At 40.8% G+C, this 20280-nt stretch overlaps 1 protein-coding gene across 6 annotated transcripts in view; it reads right to left on the bottom strand.

Annotated features, from left to right (window-relative positions):
- Positions 1 to 20280, bottom strand: part of numb (NUMB endocytic adaptor protein) — a 43212-nt gene that overhangs the window by 7216 nt on the left and 15716 nt on the right. For all 6 annotated transcript variants that reach the window (XM_030718642.1, XM_030718641.1, XM_030718645.1 and 3 more), the window contains 2 exons: positions 10041 to 10177; positions 4540 to 4614 (listed from right to left, as the gene is read on the bottom strand). In XM_030718642.1, coding sequence (XP_030574502.1) covers positions 4540 to 4614; positions 10041 to 10166 — 201 coding nt within the window. In that variant the 5' untranslated portion in view covers positions 10167 to 10177. The remainder of the gene's footprint in view (positions 1 to 4539; positions 4615 to 10040; positions 10178 to 20280) is intronic.

Below are 20280 nucleotides of genomic sequence, written 5' to 3'. Positions count from 1 at the left end.
CATGTGATTCCACAATGAGAAAGATGTTTCGATGAGCGATGGTGTGTTTGATGATTACTGTTAGTCCCACAACAATGGAAGCAAGATTCCCCCTGACAGCAAGATTTCAACAGCCAACCCCCCCCCCCCCAAAAAAAAAACAAAAACAAGACAACAGAGAGCAGTCTGGACAGAGGTGACCATCAGGTTTCTGTCTGTGGATGCAAAAATCACAAATCGCTTTTTATTCTCTCTCCCCTCTGATTCCTGGACCGAGTCATGGTCCTCTTCTGCTGTTCAGCAGACAGAAACAAATTCCCACAGACAGCAGTTTGACCTCTGAGTCAAACCTGTGACTGTTCCATGGTCAGCCTGAGTCCAGAGTTTAGGTTTCCGCAAACCACATTAAAAAAAACAAAACAAAAAAAAAAAAAAAACACACACAACCAGACTCAGCCTAGTCTTAGCCGCTCTACCCTCCCTCTTCTTTCCCCCTCTCCCTGAGAGTTCCTTGCCTCCCCGTAAGCTGTGAAAAGTACCATCCCACTCCTGTTACACAGCCATGGTGGAGACGGCACTCCGAGCACCATGTTAATGCATGATTTAACATGTTAACCAGAACTGGAGATTCATTTGGAATGAGCTAAGCGATTGTTAGGGTGTGTGTGTGTGTGTGTATATGTGTGTGTGCATTTATGCTTGTGAGAACCACACAGACATGCTGATGATAGCAAAGCTTGCAAAGTTAGTATTAGTAAGCTATGGTTAAGAGGAACAAATCTAAAAAAGGGTTAAGAATGGGAGTGTGGAGGGAGAAGGATTTGGAGGCATTTCTCTGCATTAAAAACCTGCTTAAAAAGACAAAACAAAAAACAAAACAAAAAACAAAACCAACAAAAACACACCAACAAAAAGGTAACAGAACATTCAAGTATTCAATGTGTGAAGTGAGATGGAACTACAGTGAATGGGAGGAGCTTTGTGGACAGAGAGGATAGTTTTGATAGATGAAGGTAAATCCAAAAAGGCCAAAAAAAGAAAAGAAAAAGAAAAAGCCGGAAACAAAATTTAAATCAGCTGAAAACAGAGTATTTTAGCTCTTAGCTGACTGCTACCCACAGTTCAACCCTTTCAATGTCACAACCAACTGGTGGTTCAAAGCCCTCAAAACAACAGTAGCCACCAACAGGATGTGCAACAACGTATCGCACAACTTGTGCAACATCTGTCACGCGCTTACTTTCTGCAGCAGCTCACACCTTACAATTTCTGCCACAAGCATGAAAGAAGTTTCAACTGCAAGACGGAGTGTTCTTAATCCTGGACGGCAGATTTTAGCTGACAGTAGAAAAGAAAATGTATCCGTAAAGAGGATTCTTAATGATGATATGTGATTGAATTGTTTAATTTACCTTTTTTTTTTTATTAGGTCAGGTTTGTGGTTTTAAAAAAAAAAATGGCAATGAGACCAGAATATCTCTAGTGGGGGGTTGGGAGTTAAAAGTCTCCTTCAAAAGCACATCATTTGATTGTTTTAGATCCACTGTCAACGATGCATCCTGAGGCTACTGGGTGTTCATGACCCAAATACGACTAATACTCTTTTAAATATGTCAGCATTTCTTGGTGGAGTGCCCCACCCAGTCTGCACAGAGGTGGCACTCCAACACACTATGATCTCCCGAGTAACAGCAAAAACATTCACACTGCTAAAACTCAGAATACACCTCGACTCCCCAGGCCACCGGCCAACAGCAACAGGAAGTGATGTCATGATGACATGGACAAAAAAAAGGGCAGGCTGGAGGTTGATGGTGCTGCAGTGCAGTTTTCTTCTCCTCTTGCCTCCATCCCACCTCCCTCATGTGAGTGAAGGGTCGAAAAGCTGTGAGAAACCTCTTATTATTGCCCCAATGTCAGCTGCCACACATACAATCACACACTAGCTAACAGACTGGACCACCAACCAACACACCCTCAAACATAGAGCACATACAGGGACCTCTAAACTCAACAAATTTCTTTCTTTCCAGCTATTCCTCACAGCACATCAGGTTATTGTTGCTGTTCTTCATTTTTTTCTCTCTGATTCAAGACTTTTAGTGCTGATGCTGCCAGACTGTGTTTGTGATGTGGCTGCAGTTAGCTGACTTTCAGAAAACAGCATCCTCTCATCGGCCAGCAGCAGATATTAAGTGCCTACAGGTGTGGAGCCTGGTTCCTGACCAATTTAGTTATTAGTTTCTGGAAATAGAGCAATATTAACTCACATGTCTTTCCAAAGGTAGGGACTGTATTTGTTGCCTGGCAACAGTCTGCTTATTACAGCATCAGTGAGGATGAACTTAGATCCATCCGGACTTTACTAATTGTATTTTTGTTTAAAGGGTGGCCTTGGTCTGGTCTGGTCTGACAGTCTAGCTTCGATGAAGATCATTGGCACGGGGCTGTTCTCTGTAAAACTGTTTACACAGACTTCAACTGGCATTAGGGCTGCACCCTGAATGTCTGTATTTCAAATTATCCATCAAGAACCTCTCAGTCCAACCTCATTTTCTCAGTAAAATGCACATTTTTTGGTGTTGCATCACAGGATCTCAATATGGCAGGCTACAAACACTACAAACCTTCCTTCATTTACTGACTGAAGTGGAAAGAGAATGATGGAAATGAGGGGCAGACTGACACAGTACAGCAAGACTCATTTCTGTTTGCTGCTCCACTGCTTTGAGCTACAGCACTGAATGTTAATACCAGAATATTAACACTCCTGTATTGTGAATTTTTGAACTGTGAAGACTTAGTACCACAATGTAAAGGCTACAGGACAACATTAAGGAAGAAAAAAACAATGTGCACCTTAAGAAGGTGGAACTACAATAAGCAAACCTGAGGGAGGAAACACAAGTGCGCATGTTCCTTCCTCCATTAGGAAGGAACATGCACCATCTTGGAATGCAGTTAAAGCTACTGACAGATTGTTTTCCGGCATTTCCCATAAGACAAGCCATTCGTGGCACAGGTAAAATGCCACGTTTAGGCCAGAGCTCAACATTTAGCAAGCATATAATGGCAGCAGTTAAACTACAAACATCAACTGCCAGTGAAATACAGTTTCCAGAAGGCTGGTGTTAAATACCAATCCTGCTTGTAAATGCAGATCTATAAAGCCGTGCATGTACCCATTTATACAATAAGGCTTCTGGCCAGTGAGAAAGTGAGGGAGGGCAGCAGCGGAGGAGACAGGAGAGGAAATGTCATTAGGCCGAGGAGGGTCAGACAGTCGCAGCCTGCAGGAGGACGGGAGGCAGAAACACCCGCTTCTCCTCTCGAGTTGGCTCCATTTTGTCCGCCTTGTTAAAACGACTGTAACTCAATAAGACCTCATGGCTTCGGGCTCTGTGTACGCCACGTGACCTCATCAAGCACAAGTGTGTGCATGCTGCAGTGTGTGTGTGTGTGTGTGCTGTATCTGCATTCGACCTTTGTGCGTTTTCTGTAGACTAAAGAGACCAAGTGTGTTTCAGGGCGTGTGGGTATACATGTAGCGCGTCTGTCTGCTGTGCCTCTGGGTGCACTTTGCCCTGTGTGTGTACAAATTATCCCTCGATGAGCTCCGTCTCAGTGTGCACGTCGTGCACAGAATGTCGACAAGTGCATCCAAATGTAAGCAAATTTAAAAACTGTGCTGTATGTGCGTGCGTGTTTTATGACACTTTTCTCTCCACAAAAAGTGTGTATGATCCTTTTAGTGTTTTCTAAAAATAAAAGCATGTGGAAGTGAGTGTGCATTCTCCTATTTGTCTTGCACTCACACTAACAAATGTCTGTCATAGCTCAAGCAGTCTTCAGCAGTTTGTTGAACAAGACTAAAAGGCCTTTTTCACAATAACAAGAAGAAGAGGCATCGATAACAAGTGAAACAGGGTGTGAATTCTCCAATTATTCTGAGTCACCTCAAACTGAAACCAAAAGCTGACAGCAGGCTGGAGATTCATTACCTTTGTTGGCAAAGGAATCAAATTTTACATCTGAGCATGACGTGCTCCTCATTATGCAGAGGCCGACCCTAGCAGCAGACCTGCAGACTCAGGTTTGGCCCTGACTACAGAGAATCAGCCTCTTTTGCCCAGAAGAGTTTATGACCTGGGTGGGGCCTTGGCAAACAACTGACAGCATGGAAAAGTAATAGCTCCGTTGCTTCCCCTCCTCCTGCTCCTCAAACTGGAATTTGTTCCTTTTTGCGCAACTCCGTCGGAATCTGCTCCAGCAGGAAGTACGTGCCGGCCTGCTCTGGCTGAGAGTGTACGGGGAGAGCCAGAGACAGGAACAATCAGACACGCTTGGCCCTCTATATACTAGAAAGCTAAGTAGGAATAAGCAATGATGAAACACTAGGAAGAACAGAAATGATAAATAGAGGAGGGCTGCCTCAAAGAAAAAGTCAGTAGGCTGTTGAGGAAAAAGAAAATTAATGGAGGAAAAGTTGAAAGAAAGAAGCGGTGGAGAGGAAATAACCTCATTCCTAGAAGTACAAAAGGGTTTTCTAGTGAAACATACCGTCTTCAACCGCTTTACTGCATCTTCACAGATGTGCATGCCTCTGGATTCCTCCACCTCCACATGTCCCAGGTACTGCAGGGTAGAGAGGAGCAGACAGAAAAAGGAAAGAATGAGTAATGCCGTGACAAACCTTTCCTGTGGCTATCTCTGTTGAAGTTTAAGTAAGGCTGCAATAATAAACTCTGGAATGAGATTAGGTATTTAAATGAGCCCAGATTGTCTAATATCCCCTGGTACCCTAGCGCTGGTGATTTATACACCTAATTAAATTCTGTTTTGAGGTCAATTGCAGTCAATAGCTCCCTAGTTGATCTCTAATTTTGTCCATGGAGAAAATGATAACCCATTCCTGAGAAATGTGAATGGGCAAGTGAGTAGATTGTAGAGTGTGATCCTGTGAGGGGACATGAGGAAGACAAAATAAACACACAAAGTGGCAAAAAGAAGCTGCCCTTTCCGCTCACTTTGTGAGCTGACAAAAACAACGTAGGCTGTATATTTGTCCTCTTACGCTTCACCAAATTCCAGTTATGGCTGGCTCATCACAACACTAGACTAAGACTATGGCAGGTAATTCATTCAAATGTTCCTGTTTATTGTGCAATCACTTGGCAGGAGCTTTCACAGAATATTACTCCAAGGTTTCCCACGGTGCATTGCTGATGGAGCAGGCTGCTTCACATGAAACAAAATTGCCTGTACGAACACTGAAAGTATAAAGAATAACTTTGTAGTGAGAGCAATGCATTTAAGTTTGTGGCCTTCAACAGGATTATCTTTATCTACGGGTTAGCAGTGCAAACATGCTGGTTTTACTGTGAAGTGGCTGATAAAGCTGCAGTGGTGACCTTTTTGGACAATTTTCCTTCCCTCTGTATTTTGGAAGTAAATAAAATGCCTCCACTTGTGTTAGACAAAGTCAGTATGCCTCCTAAATCACACAGCATTACAGTTCAGGGGAAAGGTAGTCTTTGCATCAATGCCAAACATTCATTGGGCAAATAAATGAGACCAGGATATGGTAACTAATTAGAGCCAAGAAACAAGATATGTCAGGATTTGTCAGATTCAGCACCAGAAGCTGCACTGAATGATCGTTCACATTATACCTTTACTCCAATTACCAGTTTCCCGGGGGAAACCCTGTGCTCCGATTACGGAAATACTCACATCAGGAATGAAAATCTTATGCGAGTAGGCTGAACTGCGGCTGAATGAACATAAAAGGTTGCCTCTTCCTGCCAGAACCTCCCTGCCCTGCTCAGACCTGAAGCAGGATCACGCCCTGCTGTGTGTGTCACTCCAGAGGAGTCACAACCTTGACTACCCCAGAAGCCATTGTGCACGCTGAGCCGGAGAGGAAGTCCTTACCCTTTCCTTATAGATACACATGCTGACCCACGCCTTTCACCCCCACCCTCTGGCCCTGCTATATTAAGTGTGTGACGCAACTGCTGTGAGTCATACTGTCGCCATATTAGAATACACACATCTACGCACTCATGCACGCAAACACACATCAATGCGCACAAACGTGCAAGGTGTTAGGGACAATACTGATGTGATGAGGCAGCTGTGGATAGTGAGGACAATGAAAGCAGCGGGGCTGCTAATCGGGATCCGCCAGGAGATGTGGCAGAGGTGAGATGAATAAATGCAGGGGAGACTTAAAGTGTCACAACAGATTCTTCATTATAGCATCTTACTCCGCTCCGTTAGTAAATAGCTGGCAGCAACAATCTGGGGGCTGAAACATTCACATTTAACAGAAGTGCTCAACCAAACAAACGGAAAATAATATCACTTGAAGAGATTTTCGCATGTGTTGTGTAATTCGGTTCTGAAACCCAGATTTGTTTATGGGCCCACTCCAGGATTAGATTCACTTGGCAGTAATCCTACAGTGGGCCACGATTAGACGCAGTTTAATAAATCATGATAGTTGAAGAAATATCCTTTAGCTGCAACTGCTGGTTTTTTTCTGTTTGTTGAGGAATTACTTAAATTTTACAGGCTCTCCAGGAGTAAAGGGCCTACAGGGCTACCATAAACACAGAAAGTACAAGGACTGCTCGATAATGGAAACAACCATAAACATGACTATTTTTGGTCAATAACTGTAATCTCTTAACATGGTTATTAACTGACTTCAAAAGCAGCAATTATTGAACTGTAAAAAAAAAAGGTTTTTCTTGACACACACACATTCACATGTATATGTCAAATAACCAAAATAAATAAATGATTCAAAGGCGGAGTTTTGAGGTCTGTCAGCTCAGAGTATAAGGTGATTTTGCCCTGGTCCAGACCGCAGCAATGAGAGCAGACTTTTGGGAGACCTGTACTGTGGCCGCAGGGAGGGCGATGGACAGGTGACACTCATAACTAACTAACAGCTCTATCACACACCGACAGGCAAAATTGCCATTGAAAATAATGTCCAGTTCAAGCCACATTAAGTACAGCACTGGGATAAAAACAACCAGACAGGTAAGAAGAGCTATCCAGCATTCTTTAAAATATATCGTTGGGAAATACCTAATGGAATTAGCCTTGCTGCTGAGAATTAGAGGACAAACCCGACTCGTTTCTGGCTGCATGGTGAATACAAAGCTTTTAGATTTCCAGAAAGATGAGAACAAAACAGAAGGAAGAAGCAAGACTAGCTCTGTCCAGAGTTTAAAAGCTATGAGGGCTGTACAGGTGAAAGGTTGGATTTTACATATGACCCCAAATTCAAAAAAGTTTGGGCGCTGTGTAAAATGTAAATTAAAACAGAATGATGACATATTCAAAATCTTTACAATTTTAAGTTGAGGAACATTATTTTGAAGTTGTTCCAACATAGTTTTTTGCAGATTGGTGAACTCTGCACTCTAAGATGCTCTTTTTACACCCAATCATGTTACTGACCTCTTGCCAGTTAACTTAATTAGTTGCAAAATGTTCCTTCAGCTGTTTCTTTTTAGTTCCACTTACTCTTCCAGCCTTTTGTTGCCCCTGTCTCAACTTTTGAGATGTGTCGCTGCCATCAAATTTAATATTTTCCATGAAATATTCAAATGTCTCAGATTAAACATCAAATCTCTTTTTCATGTTCTACTGTGAATAAAATATGGGGTTATGAGATTTGCAAATCAATGCAGTCTGGTTTTTGTTTGTTTTGTTTTTTACATTTTACACAGCATCTCAACTTTTGGGAGATGCTTTTTGGAATTGGGGTTGTACACACACACACACACACACAAACAAAATCCTAAGTACCAATTAAATGGATCTGAGTTTGTAGTGTATATCTTGCAGGATGTGACCTGGGAATTAATTCAGAGAACTTCCCATAAATCAGTGTCAAGTGGCACTGCAAAAAAATTCATTCTATAAGCAGCCTCACAAGCCTGTCCTGTGGCCTTAGCAGTCATAAGGCCAATATTTCTGTATAAAAGTCTACATTTTTATGCCTTCCACCATGACCTTGAATCATAAATAATTGTCTGTCTAGACAATTTTAACTTTATAACAATTTGCTCAACACTTCCAAAATAAACACAAACACTACCTATTAGGAAATGATAATAATTAAGTAAAAGCAGAGGCAAAAACTCATTATTCTTGCTAAAGGCACTACAGAGTGGATGAAGCCCCAAGCCACAAAAACTAAAGGCTAATTTCAACCAATCTGAACTCCATCACTGTTTTCCCTGAACCACCTTGATGTAGCTTTTCTTCTCCTTCCCTGCACATCCTCTCCTACCATCCATTTGTTACTCTGTAGTGCAGCAGGCGGTGATAATTTCACTGCAACTTCCAACACGCGCACACACGCGCACGCACAACTGGGCTCCTCTGAGGCATCAAGAGCGGGAGACAGGGAGCAGCAGGAGGAGGAGGAGGGATACAGATGAGTAGCATGGTAGGTTGCACCATTGCGATGAAAGCCATTGTAGAGGGGGAAAAAAAAATGCTAGTGGAGAAGTATGTGTTTGGCTGCAGAGGTAACATAAGGAAAGCATAACAGTCAGATGTGCTTTTTTTTCCTTTTATCCACAGTGTCTGGTTTGTAATTCACTGACTACTTTTATTGCTTCACTGCTGCAATTATGACCAGTTATTAAGTTTCAAATAGATACAACAGTTTATTGAATGGGACAAACCTTTTTCTGTGTTTTTAGTCAATCAGACTAGAACAGTAGATAAATGTCTGTTGAAGAGCTTGCCTTATGTGGGTAATCCAGGGATTAACATGTCTCTTAAAATATGGACTAAGGGTTGTATAAAAAAAAAAAAAAAAAAAAGAAAGAAAATTATGTTACAGAAATCATGAAATAGTGCTCAGAAGACCTACATTTCTTACCAAATAGGTCATATGTAACATACGAGATAAACTTAAAAGATTTTCGGGTTAACTTGCTGGAAAAAAATTAGGATCACTACCATCTATTCTGGACTTGTGTGTTGCTTTGCACACTCTGGTAAATTCATAACATGACTGACATTAGTGCGATTAGTAAAATTAATGCAAGTCTCTGGACAAGTAATCCCCATTAAACTGAAGATTCTTTATGCAATCCAAAGAGCCAATTCCAAGTATTTATTCAGATAGCAAGAGGACAATTACTACTAAGTGTTTAAACTTGAAATGACTTCAATAGGTGAGTGGACTAATTTGACATAAAAGGACCATTTAACAGTTTAGAGGAGATCTAGACTTGCTGGCATTTTACACAGTGGCTGTTCCACTTCAGCGCTCCATCTGGAACTACCTCTTCACGAGTCTCCATCTGTACTACTTAATAAATAAATATCTAACCTTCCTGCCTCACCTTCCCATTACTTCCTCTTCAGCTTTATATATTACACCATTATTGCTCAATGAAAACAACATAAAGGGAGCACACAGGTAACACAAACCTACACCTTGTACATTTGCTTATGCTCAATTCACATACACTGAACAGCCGCCAAGTTTATAAAGGCAAACTTTCTCTTTCGTGACTGAAGTCTTCAGTTCCCTTTTATCCTGAGTAAAGGGAGCATTTGAACCATTGTGATGGGAGGAAGTGTACCGTTGCATTTCTGTTTGCAAAAGTAGAAGGTTTTGTTGCCAAAATAAGGTGAGTTATTGAATGCTGCACAGCAGGGCTGACTGCCATTTCACCATGTCCCAGAATTATGTTGCCAATAGTAATAAAACATTTTTTTTCAATTGTGCATATTTTACTGGTGACTCCAGTGGTTTTGACACTCCAAATAGACAGAAAGTAACTGTGCATGCACATCACACAGGTTTGATAGGCTACAGCAGATAATCTTGCAACCTAGATAAAAGCTGTGCTCCAACTCTCTGAATGGTTATGATTAATCACAAGCAATGTCCTTGGGGACAAAGGTGGTATGAAGAAGTTTCTCAGAGGTAAGAACGCATCAAAGTAAGGTCAATGCTGCACTCCATTTCTGTGTCTGTGTGTATGCAGGTGTGTTTGCGTGTGAGGGAGAGTCACCTTGACTGCAAAGCTGCATTTGCCGGTGCGGACCGCCTCTTCGTCTGTCTGCCACTGGTGCGGCCGACTCGACTCCGGCACGTAAACGTCTTTCTTCCGGCGGAAGCTCTGCCGAAGCTTATTCATCGCTGAGCTCCCTGTGAGTGGTGAGAGACATCTTATTAATCCCACGGTGAACACCTAGCTGTCAGCAGCATTAAAATAAAAAGGCGCAGCACAAAGACACAAGAGATTCATCCAATTCAGGTTAAGTTTAGTGTTTTTCTACACAGAAATTACACAACTTCCTGTGTTTGATAATGGCCAAAAAAAAGCTGGTGATTGTACAAACCCACAACGCCAGAATACCACCAGCGGTCTTGTTTAGTGCCTGTAAATAGGAGTCCTTTAAACTCTGACATCAGTGCAAAACACAGAGAGCTGCTGCGTCTCTGACTCACCAGGAGAAACAAAAGAGGCTGAGACTCTGCAGTGTTTGGAGTCAAGGTGGTGCAAATAAAAGGGAGCAGTCTTCCCTTTACTTAGAGCCCTTTTTACCACATTTCAACAGACAGTGTTTGCACATTTTTAATTTAGATGGTCTGACATTTCCCATTAATATCTCAAACACTGCCTCTGGGGAGAATTTAGTAAAACAAATGTTTTCAACTCTAGATCACTTTGAAAAACTGCAAACTTTAAACTGCAGTAGAATACAAAGCTGACTCAGAGGTCAAAGTATGGCAGGCACTGTATATTAATAATAGTTTGTTAGAGCATGGTATTTATTTTCTGTGCTGTATTGACAGTCTGTACTCATTAAAGTAAATTGAGCAAAATTAGGAAAATAAACTCTCAAGTCCCAAGTAAAGGTCAGAAGTGAACTTATCACCAGGTCAGGTATAAGCAGTCTTGGAATAATACATTTGCCTGTTACTCAGCAAAAACGCACATCTCCATTCTTAACTTCTCATTATATTACATGAAGATCTTCAGTTAGCTCAGTGGTTCGCAAACTTTTTCCGTGATGCCTCACTTTGCTGGATCAAATCTTTTCACTCCCCACATGAAGCGAGGTCTTTTTTTGAGGTGGGTGTGGGGGGTGTCTTACCAACGTTTCCTTGTTCCAACCTGAGAATTAATCTGATATTCAACATTTGTTCCGCATGACTTTTCTCCCAGGTCGTTCGCGCCCCACCTGTTATGACCCTCCACCCCACAGTTTGAGAAACACTGAGTTAGCTGCACAGTAGATAAGAGGAGCCCTGTATAATACATTATTTGTCTAAATAAACATACTGTATAAACCCACTTCCTCATTCAACTTTGAACTGCTTGTCAAGTTGCAAGTTGTCCTCAATACTGGCTTAACTTCCAAATAAAGTTCTTAATCATTCGAATGCTTGGCGAACTTGACATGTTGCAAGTCCTTTATTGATCTTGCTGCACTCTCAGATGTAAGCAGTTACTTAACTAAAGTATTATTAGGAAATAATCCAGCACACAGAGTAATGAAAATATAACCCAGATTTGTAGTTTTCCTTAAAAATGTATTCTTACTGCTGTCTTAGATTTGAACTTAGCACAGGTTCAAACAGCAAAATGATTTGGAATTAAGAAAAAAAAAAAAAAAAAACACAGAACGGTTAATTGGGCTAACAGCACATGTATGTCCTCTTGGCTTTGAGGGGGGATTAGGAGGTACAAAAAAAGCAAAGACCCAATTAAAAGTCGCTGATCCAAACTAGAACTGAGAGGTGCATCAATCATTGAAAGCCCGACTCACGTCTCCTGGAGCGACTCATTCCTGGGGACCAGAAGTCATTGAGCCATGCAGCTCCGACTTTTAACACGTGAGCAGAGCATACTCCTGGACTAACAAGTTGTACCCACTAACTTCTTAGCTGATGAGGATCTAGTGGAATTAAAGGACTTTAATCCAGTAGAGCTGACTGTCTGCACACATATAACACACAAGGACAAGCAGCAACATACCAGCACACACACACTCACATAAATGCACCTACTTAACACACAAGTATACACAGAGGACCTTAGCTGTCTCTTTGCATAATGAAACCTGTCCTGAGAGTACAAACTGTGTTTAAGGTGAGGCTCACTTATCTGTCCATGCTAGGCTCCAGGGCCATAGGCAGGAAACAATAAAGCTTCCAGTCTTGTCCAGGTCACAGAAGCACACATAAACACATCAAACGTAACTACTGTAACCAGAGTAGGACACTCGAGTTGATCATTGACTAAAAACGTCACGTACTGGCATTTCTCCACAAGACAAAAGATACCTTAGAAAGTTAACTTGCTGCACAGGTTACAGGCCAGCTACATTTTCATGACTTTAATATCTAATCAGTTGATCAAATGAGTTAGGTGTGTAGACAAATTCAAGCAACGTGTACTCTTGTGGATTTTTAATTTGTGGTGCAAACTCTGTTTTCTACAATATCAAAGAAAGGCAGTGATAAAGTGGGGACATCAGACAGAAACAATGAGCAACCACATAGAAGCATTTAAGCCAAATACTTCTGCAATCTAGTGCATATGTCTGCATTAACTGTGCACATACGCATGCACGAGTTGTAGCCTGCAGAAGAGGAGTGTTTGAAAACAAGATGACTTGAGCTACTAGAAAAAAAATATTGCTTCATCGCTCACTCCCGCTCTCTCCTAACACACTCGTTTATTTAGGTCATATCATGTTTGGGCTCACTGCAGTGCCACTGACAGGCTGCATGCTTCCAGCCTGCAGAGTGAAGAGGAGGAGCGGGAGGGAAAACACATTTGTCTGTACACACACCATGCGCACATTTTGAGTAGATGTTCTCACCTTGAATGAATTTGTCATATTTTTTCACTTGACACAGCACACCATTCAGTACTGATGATTTAAACACATCTTTGAGATAAGTCAACAATGCTGGTTTTCTTTTTTTCCTTTCTTTTTTTTTAGATATATAGAATATATGCAGCTTTGTTCTTCTATCCTTCCACACGTTTACCAACTTGTAAACTACATATTTTCTGTAAATAACTACTATAATGAGGTCAGTTTTAGAACAGCAAACATGTTCATTTTTAGTCATGTCCAAACCTAAACAGACAATTTAATCAAAGATAAGGAGAAATACAACAAATCCTTTTACTTGCCGCAAAAAGAGAACCTTGAACATGACCATTACGAACAATCTTCCACATGGAATTATCCAAAAGCTATTTTGAACTTTTTTAGCTCATTGTCATTATTGTGTACAAGGCTGGTTGGTCAGAAACGCAACTGAAAATACATTCATACGTTGTTCTGTTTGAGGTTGACTTGACGACTCAGTGGAAAGGGTGTTCATAGCAGGGAAATCCCCATGTTTTCTTCCCCAAATCATCTCTACCGTGCTAGATAAATAAAGATTAAACACGTGAAAAACAATAGCAATAATAATGATGATAATAACTACTCACCAACATGTTCACCTTACAGCAATGACTGTTTCTGTTATAGTTTATGCTGCAGATTAATTCTTGGATTCTTTGATTAATTACTCAAAAAATATATACAAAAACAGTCTTGAGTTCTTTCATGACAGAACATTAAGTTTATATCTTCAGATAGCTTTATAAAAAAGATAAATATGGGGGTTTTTTTTATTTGTTTTTTTTTTTTACTTTTTAGACTGAGCCAGAATCAAGTGCAGGATTTTGGACATTTTGAATTCATCACAGGGATAGATGGAGAAAAAAAAAATATGATCTTGAAAAACAGTTTTGATATTTTATTTTTGTTTTTAGTCTCACAGTCAAATGTTTGCCTACTAATGCCCCCGTAATTTTTGCCTCATCTCACAGCACCTCGCTAAACTCACCCTCTAAATCACTTAACACTTCCTGCCAGCTTACAACCCACACACATTCTGTACTGTAAATGGCAGGGTCTAGAATGCGGGAATGTAAGCAAATGCACATATATTCATATGCGTGGGAAAGAAAGCATACGCTCGCTGTGTTTATGTATATATGGTGAGTGCTGGTGCTCAGCCAAGCATACGCACCTTAGGAGTGCACGACATGTGTAACCGTTTGCAGGAATGTAATACAAGTAGTCTTGCCAAAATCTGTATGTTTCAAACAAGTAGCATTAAGAAATTTTAAATTCCCTAACGACATGTTATTGCTGGCTGCTATTAATCCAGTTTGGAGTTCCTACTAATGTTCTTTGTGCTTTGACCCTTTATATTACCTTCAAACTGAGCCAGAGAATCAGGATTTGCCAGGGATCTGAAGCAAAAATTTCTAACACACAGTAAGGTGCAAGATGCAAGTGTAAGCCTCAGCGTAGGTTTATTAACATCAAAATACATCACACAGCTCCTCTCCAGTATGACATACTTAAATCACAATACTCTTTAGGCACAATAAACCATGCTTTATTCACAAAGATGTTTTGCTTAGCTTCATGAGAGAATTTCTACTGCACTTGCTCTGGACCTGGGATTAACCCTGGTCTGTCTGACACTAGTCAACTTTGATATAAAATACTTCCAGAGCAGTGAAGACAAGAATAATTCTACCTTCATGTTGAACCTACAGATTATTTATATTAACTGCAGCAAAAACATTTAATAAACTGATCCAAGACAAGTGCTTTTTTCAGTAAATAAACAGCATGTAAATTATTACAGCATTGTACACAGAACTAAAGTTGCAAAGGGTGTCAACAATGTAAACTAGGTAATCACAGATGAAATTTGCCTTACCACTGGCATTAGATAAGTGTATTGTGTGTGTGTTAAATGGCAGGAAGGTGAGCGTGGAGGCCAGGCAGTGCAAACCAGGGAAACCAGAGTGAAGTGAAAATCTGCCTGTGTCTGCCTGCTGCAAAGAGCAATGAAATATGTTCAGCCCTATGTTTGGCCATAAGCCAGAAGGACGAAGGGACAGACTTAAGGAAGGTGGGAGACAAAGACAGAGTGGCAAATTTAGACAGGAAGGGGAAAGAGTGAGGACAGGGGAAATAACTGGGAAGTAAATGATTAAGTAAGGGAAGACAGAGAGCAGGCTGGAGATGAAGATAATTTTTCCTCAGTGCAGCAGTAAGACTTCTCAATCTATTTTTGACTATATTCAAAAAAATATATGATCAATGCAACTTTATGATCTCAAGGAAGAAAAGCAAAACCTGCAGTAATAAATCTAATAATAGCTTCTAAATCAGACAAACACATCACAGTTTATGAAAATTAATAGCGACCGTTAAAGAAGAACACCAGCGTTATCTTAACAAGTGAAGCTGACAAATACTGCTAAATATAAAAAGAAGCGACTTCAAAATGTTGCTGCTTGCACTTCGACAAAGTCAAAGCAAAAGTCACAGAGTACCATTTTCCCCCACTCAGGCTCGTTAGGTGACGAGAAATATGTTGCGTCTGCTCTGTGTTCTGCAATAATGAAGTTGCTGTCTTTGGAGAAATGTATTTCCATTCTGAGTGACTAACATTTATATGAACCTTTTCATTGCAACTGCACAACAAATGCTTAGCTACTTAGCCAGCAAGTAATGGTATGATTTTCATTCCAACAACACAACAGATGCAAACTGTAAAGAGTAAAAATATAACTGTGCTCCTTGACAGCAATTAAGTATGTTGTACCCATTGTTAGAGCTTAATAAATAAAACTATACTTTTTTTAAAACAACAGAGGGCATGAAAAGCATAAAGCACAGGCTGAAGCCAAAAAGTTGTGTATTGAGGTAAGGGCTATGGTTTAGGAAAGCAGGATCTGAACCCCGTTGGAGCTGTCATAGTTCTACAGCCTATTGCTGTGAGGCTCTCTGGCTGTTTTCCTAGAAGCACTAATGAGGACAATTACACAAGGACCATTTATACTCTCTCTGCAGTCATATACACAGAAAATACCACCAGTAATAATAAAAAGTGCAGCGCTCTCCCAAAGATTCTCACATGCAGTATCATCAACATGCTCAATGGACAATTACGGACATAAGCACACACAGAATACAACAAAGTAAACAGTGGTGGTAAAACGTAAAGAGAGCGAGACATACTGGCCAAACAGAGGCACAAACTGCAAGAAAAACTGCAAGAATAAAGGAAAACAGAAAGAAAGAACACGACTTTTTCCTCAGTCAGTGCTGTACTGCTGCCCGGGAAGGAGGGAAGGAGTGCTGCTGTTGGCTGTGCATGTAACAGTATTTGAATAATCTCTCCAGGAATGGAAAACTGATTAATCCTTGCAGAAGGATCCTAGGGATGAGTACAGCAGTTGGGTTTCAAAGAAGAGATGGGGCAAGGAGGGAGGAAGAGGCTAGGAGGGAAAAAGCGTAAGACCAAGAGAAAAAGAAAAGAGAGAACAGGCAGCAATTCAAGACAAAAAGGCCCCACTGTCTCCTTTCATGACTTGCTCCACCACTCTGCCAGCTGATACTCTTCATCCTATTTTATACTCCTCAGTTCAGGGATTTCCACATTGTGTATATTCAGTTACTTCAGTTTGGGGACAAACAATAAGATAGCATATGCTCATTTAAATAAGGCCAGCTATCACTAATGCAAAGTATGCCTGCAAAAGCATATCTACTGAGCCATGTTATCAGGGCGCCAGCCAACTTGAGGTGATAGTGCCTCTGTTCTGCTCCAAGACAGCCATATGAATAGGGAATTTTAAAAATGCTGTTACCGTGGTAATCCAATTTTCCAGCCCCAGTTTGTGGCTTGGCATACTTGTATTTAAAAAAAAAAAAAAAAGGGGGGGGGGGGGGGGGCACCCAAACAACAAACAAACAAACAAAACAAGGAGAAAAAAAGTGCAACAAACGAATGTTGGCCTAGAAGTGCACAACAGTAAGAGATTCCTAAAGTCCAGGACAAACAATGGGACCGAGATCAGGGTAAAAGGTCAGGAAAATGTATTTTCTGCCATCAGTTTTTTGGCATCCCTGCCAGCCTTAACCAACCTGGATGCTGTCTCATCAGTGTATGATGATGCCATAAACACAGAGTAAAATGAAAAATCTGGGTCAAAAAGAAGCTGCTCTACACTTTTCTGCGAAGCCTTTCCTCATCATTCTCCTGCCACGAACAGAAGAACCTCTCATTCATCGACAGCTCTGTTCACGTTGGAAAAAAGCCTGCACCGGTCTGCAGACCTTGGTTTCTCTGTTTTTTCTTAGGACACTAAGAAAAGACTACATGCAGCTCAGATGTTTACAGTATTAAAATGAATTCATAAATGTCACCTGGTCCAATATAAAAAGAATGTCATCTCATCTTTCATGAAAAAGTGACCCGGGTGCTCACTGAGATTAATGGAGTGTACACCTGAAAGGGGCATGAATTTAAAGTGATAACACTGGGGGATAAGTTAGTCAGATAATCTTGCAATAATTACATACATATAACTATGCACTGATATAAGACTCACAAAAACTTCACAAAAGACATGTAACATCAATCCTTGGGGCTATAACTCATTAGAAACAAGCTGGCATTGACATGCAGTGTTCAATTAGAGAATCCGTGTGTAATTAGGCATCAAGCTGTACCCTTCATTAATGCTAACCCCTGAATTTGATATTCTGGGTCACATGCAACTGTATAGAATTAATTACAGTACTACAAACAGCCACTCAGGGAGAAATCTGACCTAAATAGAGTCTATTCAGTAGGGCTGTGCCATATCATATCATTCACGATATTACCAGTATAAATCATATCGTGGCATTGCTATATCTAGTGTACAACAACAAGACAAGCCTAGGGATGTCTGAGAGCAAAGTTGTATGTCAGCCTCCAATGACAACTTAGTACATAAAAAAAGGAAAGCTCCTTCAACAACCTCAAAAAAAAAAAAATAAAACACAATACTTCACAAAAAATGCAAGAAAGCTGTTCCCACTAAAGGTGAAAACAACTTGTTTCACCACTTGAGGCAAAAAAAAAAAAACCCAAAACAAAAACAAAACACACCATCAAGTACAACCAGGCTATGAAAATACCAGCAGCTGGTGATGTGCAACCCAAAGTAAAGAAATGACTCCACCAAGCATCGCTGAAGCACTTGCTAGCTGCACTCCAAATGACAGAAAGAACAAACAGCGGATGAAATTACTGATGCGGTTACATGATGAAAAAAGCAGGGAGTTTAGCAGCTGGTTCAAAAGATCGACCCAAAATATAACATCCCAGGTAGAAAATATTTTTCTATCTTTTATTATGTGGCAATATTATGCAGGATCCTGACAAGTTAGAAGGTTAAGTTACTTTAGTTATTGCTAAACTAAAGTGTGAAGCAGTTATTTTCACTTAAAATTCTTAGTGAAACCACCTAGGCTACTTTACACTTGACTTATGCTCTGTTACTGGATATAATGCTGTCACTACTATTGCACTATAATACTGTTACTGCTGGCACCTTATTTCAACAGATTCACACTTCAAATTAGGAAGTATGTCTTCAGTGACAGCGGAAAACGCCCTTCATTTTCTTAAACTCATAAATGCTGCTCTCTGCAAGCCTCAAGCATCAATAAAATGTTTTTCAGTATATTTTTTTCTATATCATAAATATAATTATCGCAGATTTTCTTATATTATTTTAAGGCTATATCAGCCACCCCTATTATTCTGTGTCCATCCATTCATCTTCTTCCATCTGTTCAAGGGTTTGTGGGGACAGAAGTCTAAGCTCTGCCTCCACCTCTTCATGGAGATATACACAGGAGTCCCCAAGCCAGCTGAGGTTGAAGGTAGGTTTTGTAGATTTCCCAGTAAATCGATCAATCGGTCGTCACACTTAGCACTCTTTACCTCAACCCACCAGCCACATCACTGTACCAATCATTTTGTCAAATCTTCCACTCTCCCCCACTCATGAACAACACTCCAAGATACTTAAACTCCTTGACCTGAAGCAGAAACTCAGTCCACCTTTCTCTAGCAGAGTACCATATTGTTTCAATTTTTCTGTATTTTGTTTGCTGATGTATGTATGCACAACACAATTGCAAATGTGTTAAGGTGTAACATTTATTTTTATAACCTTTTTTTGAGTAGGTGCATGTGAGAACACAAATCAGCAAGCATTACACCTTTTAGCAAATTCTCCAGCATGTTCTGAGTAACATTTTCTAAACTTACATCAACAAGCTCAACATAAAATAACTAGCACAAAAAAATAGTTACAGCATGTTTGCAAACAAACGTAACCCATTTCCAGCTGCTCTGGCTCAGCGCACTGCTCTCAAATATGAATGTCTGTACACTCTGCATCATTTCACCTGTCAGGTACATCCCCTGACATAGCGTGATGAAAAGATGGATGCAGAGAAGTAGTTGGCAAACGCAGTCGGCAATACTACTTTGAGAGAAAACAAAGTTAAAATATTTCAACATGTCAGCAAGAAAATGAGACAGCAATTTTATTTTGGTAAAATGTCTATTTGGGGATATTCAAGATGCTCAGAGTGAGCCAACTTCCAAAAAGAGAGGCAGAGAGTGCATGAGTGAGACATGGTACATGGGTAATGGGTGGTACTCAACACAGGAAGGAAATGATGGGAATAGGGTTGGTGGCTACTGTTTGCACTGCTCTCCCTGCTGCCTATCTGCAACTGAATAATTTCAGAGTCCTCAATCTGTTCCCTGCCCCTAGCTAGACATGATGACCCCTCTTTCCTGAGTACATGTGAATAGCTGGGGCTAGGGATAGAGCCCAGACTGCTGCACAGGGGATATTATGTTGCTCCTCTCTCCAGCAACTTCTAACTGTGTGTGTGTGTGTGTGTGTGTGTGTGTGTGTGTGTGTGTGTGTGTGTGTGTGTGTGTGTGTGTGTGTGTGTGTGTGTGTGTGTGTGTGTGTCTAGAAGGATCACAGAGAGGAAGACCTAAGCGATAGCAAATTCACCAGTCAGCCAACCCTTTACACAGAGAGCCACACATCACTTTGGGAAGCTGATGCTACATATAAACACCCAGGGCAGTCACCTTTCACTGGGGAGTGGCAAATCACTGTCACTGTATCATCTCCCCTCATGCATGCCCCCCCAATGATTCACAGACTGAATCAATAGCCAGGACGTGGCCTGGTTTCCACCACTCAAGGCCACAGAGGTCATCAAGCGAGCATCCTTAAGATTTATATTCCTTGCATTTACGCCAAAACAGCATTTAGTCATTGTTTTTTCAAAATTTCTTGCCAGAGGAGTTGGCATGCCAAATGTAGTGCGGTTTCAATT

Source organism: Archocentrus centrarchus, chromosome 22 (genome assembly GCF_007364275.1).
Source record: "Archocentrus centrarchus isolate MPI-CPG fArcCen1 chromosome 22, fArcCen1, whole genome shotgun sequence".
NCBI lineage: Eukaryota > Metazoa > Chordata > Actinopteri > Cichliformes > Cichlidae > Archocentrus > Archocentrus centrarchus.
Note: the sequence above shows the minus strand (reverse complement) of the source record. Positions and strands in the feature narration are given on the sequence as shown.